This window comes from Rhincodon typus, chromosome 18 (genome assembly GCF_021869965.1).
Source record: "Rhincodon typus isolate 14 chromosome 18, sRhiTyp1.1, whole genome shotgun sequence".
Taxonomy (NCBI): domain Eukaryota; kingdom Metazoa; phylum Chordata; class Chondrichthyes; order Orectolobiformes; family Rhincodontidae; genus Rhincodon; species Rhincodon typus.
Window position 1 is genome coordinate 56,658,079 of NC_063349.1, and position 6,866 is coordinate 56,664,944.

The 6,866-nt window shown below is 45.7% G+C and overlaps 1 protein-coding gene across 1 annotated transcript; it reads left to right on the top strand.

The window, feature by feature from the left end:
- Nucleotides 1-236: 236 nt before the first annotated feature.
- Nucleotides 237-1,707, top strand: LOC109933393 (PRKC, apoptosis, WT1, regulator). Its single transcript, XM_048607470.1, has 3 exons — nt 237-311; nt 594-1,299; nt 1,699-1,707. The coding sequence occupies exons 2-3, from the start codon at nt 778-780 to the stop codon at nt 1,705-1,707; spliced, it is 531 nt and encodes a 176-aa protein (XP_048463427.1). The 5' UTR covers nt 237-311; nt 594-777.
- The last annotated feature ends 5,159 nt before the right edge of the window (nt 1,708-6,866 follow it).

Genomic DNA, 6,866 nt, shown 5'->3' on the forward strand with positions numbered 1-6,866 from the left:
GTGGAAGAACATTGTGAGCAGGAGCTCCCCCCCACCCCCCCACCCCCCCGCCGCTCCGTGCTCTAAGTGCCGGGTGCAGGTACAGGGAGGAGGGACATTTGCTGCTATGAGTTGAGGTACCTATCGCCCCCGACCTGTGCCTGCCCCCTCTCCCTCTCTGTGCGTGTCCGGCTGTGTGCAGGTACCGAGCGGCGGGGGCCACTGCCGGCCCTCCCCGGGGGAGTGTGGTGGGGTGGGGGGGGGGGAGAAAGAAGGCGGAGGGGACGGGACGGTGCGGCTGCGCTGTGGGGTTTGATCGCGCCGGGCGGCAGGTCGGTGCGGGCCGTGTGCTGGGGCCCGTGGGGGATGGTGTTGGGGGTGGGTGAGGGGGGACGGGGACGGAGAGCAATCACCTGGCCCGGGAGGGAGGCAGCAGGTAGGGGGCTGTCCCCGGGGGTTGGTGTTGGGGGTGGGGGGTGGGGGGCGTGTTGCTGTGGGAGAGAGGGACCTCGAGCCGAGAGTTTGGGAAGTTTGTGCAAAGTTGAATGAACTTTCTGAAAAGTTTGGCGAACTTTTGTAAAAGTTGCTTTTTGTTTTCTTCCTGTGTTTTCCAGCTCTCCCGGCACCTGAGGATTATTTGTGACTTTATTCCACCCCCCCCCCCTCTCTCTGAAGGATTGAGACACAAAAGAAACTTTTTGTTGTTGTTGGAACAAGGAGCGTTCTCTCTCTCTCTCTCTGTGTGTGTGTGTGTGCGGGTTTTTTTTTTCCTGTTGAATTCTCTCTCGGGTTTTGGCGATGGCGAGCGGCGGTTACCGGCCTCCCGGGAATACCACCGATTTTCTGGAGGAATGGAAAGCCAAGCGGGAGAAGATGCGAGCCCGCTTCGCCGCTGCGACCGGCGCTAACTCCGCTGAGATCGGCCCGAACCGCAACGGTGCCCCGCCGGCGCCGCCGCCCGCCGAGCTCAGCAACAACAATAACGGCGGCGGGGAGCGGGAGCGAGCCGCCACCAGGACCGCGGCTCCGCTCAATAAGCGGCCGGCGGACGAGGACGGGACCGGCGCCACCAAAGGCAGCGAGAGCGCCGCCAGAAACCCGCTCCCCGACGAGGTCGACGCGGAGAACCCGCCCGTTACTACCGCCGCCGCCGCCGCATCCTCCTCATCGCCGCCCGCCAGCAGCAAGAGCAAAGAGAAGGGTAAGAGCTCCGGGCCCAGCGCCAGGAAGGGCAAAGCGCAGATCGAGAAGAGGAAGCTGAGAGAGAAGAGGAGGTCCACCGGAGTGGTCAACATCCCGTCCACCGAGGTAGGGAGCTCGGTCACTCCCCTCACCCTATCCTCTCCTTTCCCTCACTCTATGCCCCCCTCAATTCCCCCCTTGCACCCCTCAATTCCCTCCTCGTTTCCCTCCTCCTCGCGCTCCCCCCCTCCCCATCTCGTGCTCCCCACCCCCAAAACCTGTCATCCCGGTTGACATTATTCTGGTATTCGAACTCACTGGAGACCTTCCTGTATCATCAGCTCCATCATCATAGACTGCAGAGCAGGCCATTCAATCTGTCATCTACATACTACCGCTGTTTTTGAAATTGTCACCCTCCCCACCTCCACTCCCTGCCCTTTCCCTGCAGAACTCCAAATAGCTATCCAGTTTCTTTTAGAAAGGTGCTCTTAAACCTATTAATGAATAAGGATGTGTTCCACGTGTTTTCCTCAGGTTCTGTAATAGTGTAAGAGGAAGGGATGAGTATATGCCGCTTAAAACATGGATTAAATTCCACTTGTTTAATTGATCTTGATTTCACCTGGACTCCCTAAACCTGAGTCCCTGTGTCAAATGCCACATGGGATTGCTGAGCCTTGTTTAAATAAATCAACTTATGGTGTATGGTGTTGCTGTTTGTGGGAGCTTGCTGTGTGCAAATGAGCAACCATGCTTCCTCCATGACAACGGTAACTGCACGTCCAAGAGGATCTCATTGGCTGTTGAATGCTTTGCTAAGTCCTGAGGTTCATGTAATTCCAAGTTCATTCCATATTATTTTATGTTTTTATGTTCCAAGTAAAGCTGTTGTTTCTTTAATTTGTTGAACTTGCAGTGAGGTATTTGAAACACTAAAAGGGTCTCCGAAGACTGGGTAACAAAGTGGAGGATTTGACTTGATAATTTGCAGCTACTGTTGGTGTTGAAGTGAATGTGTTCCATCCTCTGTTTTCTGCCTGTATGCCCTGTTTCTCATTTAATATAGGGAGAGGAGGGGGTGACCCATGCTATTGAAATGTTTAAATTTCTGTGTATACAGGCAAGGACTGAAGCAACTGGATAATCCCAACTGGGTTTATCTCAGTCCCCCAGACACCATTAACTTTTATCAGTTCCAATTTATAAACCCAGTCTAAAACAACAAGGAGCAAAATCAACCTTGCAAACACTTTTTTCATTTTAAGATGAAAGTTTGTAACTAACTGTTGAGTTAGTATTTGATATCAGAACATTTAATGTTCTGTATCATCAAAATTAATTTCTTTGTAATGGTGTTTGTTCCTGTGGGTGAGTGAGGAGGGTTGGGGTAGTGAGGTGGTGGTGCTTTAGGGCAGTGAATTTTTTACATTTCATGTTTTGCTGTATAATTGGAGTTTTGAGGTGTTTATGCATGCATGTAAAAATATAATTGTTAGAAATGAATGATGCCACCTTGGTTTGACAATCTGTAATAGCTTACAAAGCAGATTTATCAACAAAGACTTGTTTGTCTTATCCTAAAGGTAGTGTGATACCTCAAAACACTCCATAGTTTTTCCTCTCATGCCTGATGGGACAGCAATGTTGGTCACTCAGAGATCAGCGCAGGCATTGCTAAAACATTGGCTGCTGTGGATCGGACCACCATGTGGTCTGGTGCCCTTTCATTCAAAGTTGCTTCAAATCAAAATAGAGAAAACATCATTGAATTTATCCAGGCCTTGAGGCACCCCGAAGCATTTTGCAGCCTGTTGGGTTCTCTTTGAATTGATGTTGCTACTGCTGTAACGTGAGAAACGTAGCAGCCAATTTGTGCACAGTAAGATCTCTCAAACACCAATGTGATAATACGTGACAGTAGATCTGGTTTAGAAACTGAGGTTTATGAAAATATGAGAGGCATAGACAAGGCGAATGATAAGGGTCTTTTCCCTAGGGTGTGGGAGTTCAAAACTAGGGGGCATATTTTTAATGTGAGAAGAGAAAGATTTGAAAAGGACATGAGGGGACAATTTTTTTTTTACACAGTGATTCCTGTGTGGAATGAACTGCCAGAGGAAGTGGTGGATGCAGGTACAGTTACAACGTTCAAAAGACATTTGGATAGGTTCATGAATGTGAAATGTTTGGAGGGATATGGGCCAAATGCAGGCAAGTGGGACTGGTTCAGCTTGGGAATATGGTTGGCATGGGCGAGTTGGACTGAAGGGTCTGTTTCCATGCTATATGACTGTATGACCCTAAGAACTAGGAGGAGGCAATTCACTCCTTGAGCTAGCTCCACCATTTAATGAACATTAGCCAGCTTGCCACAGATAACTGCTATCCACCTGGCAAGGTAGCTGGACTTCTAAAAGATAGCACCTTCACTGGTATTTCTGTTGAGCCAAGGTACGAAGGGGTATAAGCCCAAGCCGGGTAAATGAGTTAGGCCACAGATGCGTGTTCCTCTGGTATTGATTTAATTGAATGGTGGAACAGGCTTGAGGGGCTGAATGGCCTTCTGCTCCTGTGCTTCGAAGTGTAATTTTCCCCTCAGTGCTGCATTGGAGCACAAGCCTGAATTTTATACAGTTGTTGAACCATGGCTGTGAATTAGTGATTTTTTTTTTTCCCCATTTGTTTAACATTAAATTCCCTCTTGTATTCTTCTCGTTGCTCTTTTCAAATTATTCAACAGTTTGCTTTCTTCAGATTTTGGATTAAGTAGAGGTTAGATGTCATTATGTTGCATTGTATATACAATATAACTCGGATGTTGAGGACTTTATCATCCTTATTGATTTATTTTGTGGAAAAAGTTATAGGATTCAGTCACCATTACTTGTACTTTAGTGATAGAGTGCATAGGAAATTCTTCTAAATTATTTTCGTTGCTAAATCTGAAAATTTTGCTAATATTTCTCATTCTAAAAATATGACACTGCATTTTAACAATCAACTCCTTGTCTAGAAATTATTTCCTTCATTATTTGAATAATTATAGTCAAATCTTTTCTTCGCTTGCCCTTTTACTTTGTGGTTGTTTTGTTGCACCTCTAACTGGTTCCCAAAATAATTTTCCTCTGTTGTTTAGTTTGGAATAAGACTTGCTGTAGATTGGGTTTGTTCACTGTGTGTGGTTTATTGTCCACCTTTTATGTGGTTTATGTGAGAGAATTGTTCTTTGCTTTCATTAAGGCATCAATTATATCCTGGAGTTAACAATATCTGTTCAGGAATAGAAAAAATTATGGAGGTCTTAGAATATTTGTACTCATTGTGAACAATGCGTGTATCATAGTCGAAAAGGGTATTGATACACCTTTTGTAATATTGTGTTAAAATAGAGGCCTGCAGCACAGAAAAAGACCCTTTGGTCCATCGATACAATGGTCAAAAATACCTAATTATTTTAATCCTATTTTCCAGCACTTGGCCCATAGCCTTGGATGCCTTCTGATGTGTTATGAGGGTTTCTGCCTCTACCACAAATCAGTTCCAAATTCCTACCACCCTCAGGGTGAAAAGAAATTTCCTCGCATCCCCTGTCAACATCCTAACCCTGTCATTGATCTCTGTACCAAGAGGAAAATTATGTTCAGTCTCCTCTGTCTATCCCCCACTTCATTTTATATATTGTAATAATGCCCACCCCTTAGTCTCCTCTGCTCCAAGGAAAACAGCTGCTGTCTATCCAAAGCAAAACAGATTGCTGGAAAACCTTAGCGGGTCTGGCAGCATCTAATGAGAGAAAGCAGAGTTGACATTTTGGGTCCAGTGAAGGTTCTGAAGAAAAGTTACTGGACTAAATGTTAACTTTTGTTTTCTCTCCACTTGACTTAATGGTGTGACCATCCATGCGAATGGGTAATTTGGCCAGTAGCAAATTATCTGTTACTTCAAGACACTGGGGCTGTAGTCAATTTCTGAGCATTCTGGAGTTGAACAGAATGTTCAGAAGTACTGCCCCTCTGGTTTGCACTTGCCTCTTTAGCAGCTGTGATGGTGTCATATTTGGTGGCAGAGTTGGATACCGCCATGTTGATAACTGAACCTTTGCTGGGTTGTTTGTGCTGTGTGACTCTGTGCTGCAGCACTGAGAGAGGTTTGAACAGTGCGGTGTGGAATTGTCCCATGGATTGTCTGCTCTTTCAGAGACCCAGCTATGCCTGCTCTGGCTCCTTGGACTGAGCAACGTTGGTGACTCTTCCTTCAGAGATAGGGACAGTAGTCAGCATTCCTCTCTGGTTCTGTTTTTACTGAGCTGGATGTGTTGGTGAAAATGAACTGAGCAGTTCCTGATCAGGGAAGCAGTGCAGAGAGATGCAGACAGAGGTGGACGTGGAGGCAGCAAGAGGTGATGGAGACGTTGAGGGCGAGTTGTTCAAGAAGGCACTGAAGATGGATGTCGAAGTGATCTGACTCCCATTCGAAGTCCTGCAAACTGAAGACTGGAAAAACTGAAAGGTTCCTCCCTAGAGTGCTGAGCCTTGACAAGCAAGTTCAAAGTCATTCCACCGTGTGTATAAAGAGGCAGGGTGAGCATCACCTGGGTCTGTGCCAACTCTTTCTCCCTGCTGCAGGTTGGGCAGCAGTTACAATGCAAAATGTTCATCTAGTTATTTTCCTGACAAAGTAAAGAGGAGACTTTCATTCATATGGCACCTCTGAGAATCGTAGGGTGTCCCAAAACATTTCATATGACATTTGAAATGCAGTCACTGTTGAAATATAGCACACGTAATTGACAATTTACGCACAGAAAGCCCCTATAAACTGTTACACGATCATAGTCCGACATCCTGCTTTAGTGATGTTTGGTTGAGGGATAAATATTGATCCTGACTTTAAAGTGGTGTGCGTTGGACCTTTATACCCAGGTAAGGGATTTTTTGTCACACGTGAGCCTGTAAACGCCAGGGTAATTGAACAATTCCAGTCTTGTTGGATCATGTAGCTACCAGGAAGGAAGAAGCCAGTTTGATGGGTTTTATTTTGTTTCTCAGCTGCTGGTCCTATCAGTGGTCCTTATCCCCTTTGTTTGCAGAATAAATTTTATATGCACAGCACGTTCACTGTTAATGTAAATGTTGCCCTCTCCCTTCATCATGTAAAACTGGGAAAGTGAGCCCAGTCTGTACATCTGAGAGTTAAAGCTGTTACTAATGGAATTGTCTGCTTGCCCTTAGGCTAGGGTGAGGCAACAGAGTAAAATCAATCAAAGCTAGTTGCACCTTGTCTGACATAATTACGTATTGTCATGGTGACGTGTGAGGGCCATTAGGCTGTTGGTTTTTTTTCAGTCCATGTTTTGATGCGGTAATGTGTGATGATTGCTGTTGAAGTTGATGCAGTGGAGCCTGTGCATTGGTGTTTCTGAGAATTTGTCATCTTAATCAAACAAGGGGGAGGGAACACGGCTCATCATTCTTTTTGGTGATATGTAATATTTTCTTTCAACAAATAATGTTTTCTTTCCTTTGGAATAATAACATTTCACCTCCCATAATGTAAAGAGCTGCAGTGTCCCTTTACCTCCAGAAGCCTCGTTACGCAGTGCTCCTGTCCAACAATAGTGTTTGACAAACATGGAATGGTATTAAGTTGCTGTGTTTAAATCATAGATAATCAATAAACTTATTAAGAGAGATGAGGAACAA

Excerpts from the sequence above, each read along its gene's own strand:
- LOC109933393 (XM_048607470.1), top strand. The coding sequence starts at position 778 with ATGGCGAGCGGCGGTTACCGGCCTCCCGGGAATACCACCGATTTTCTG.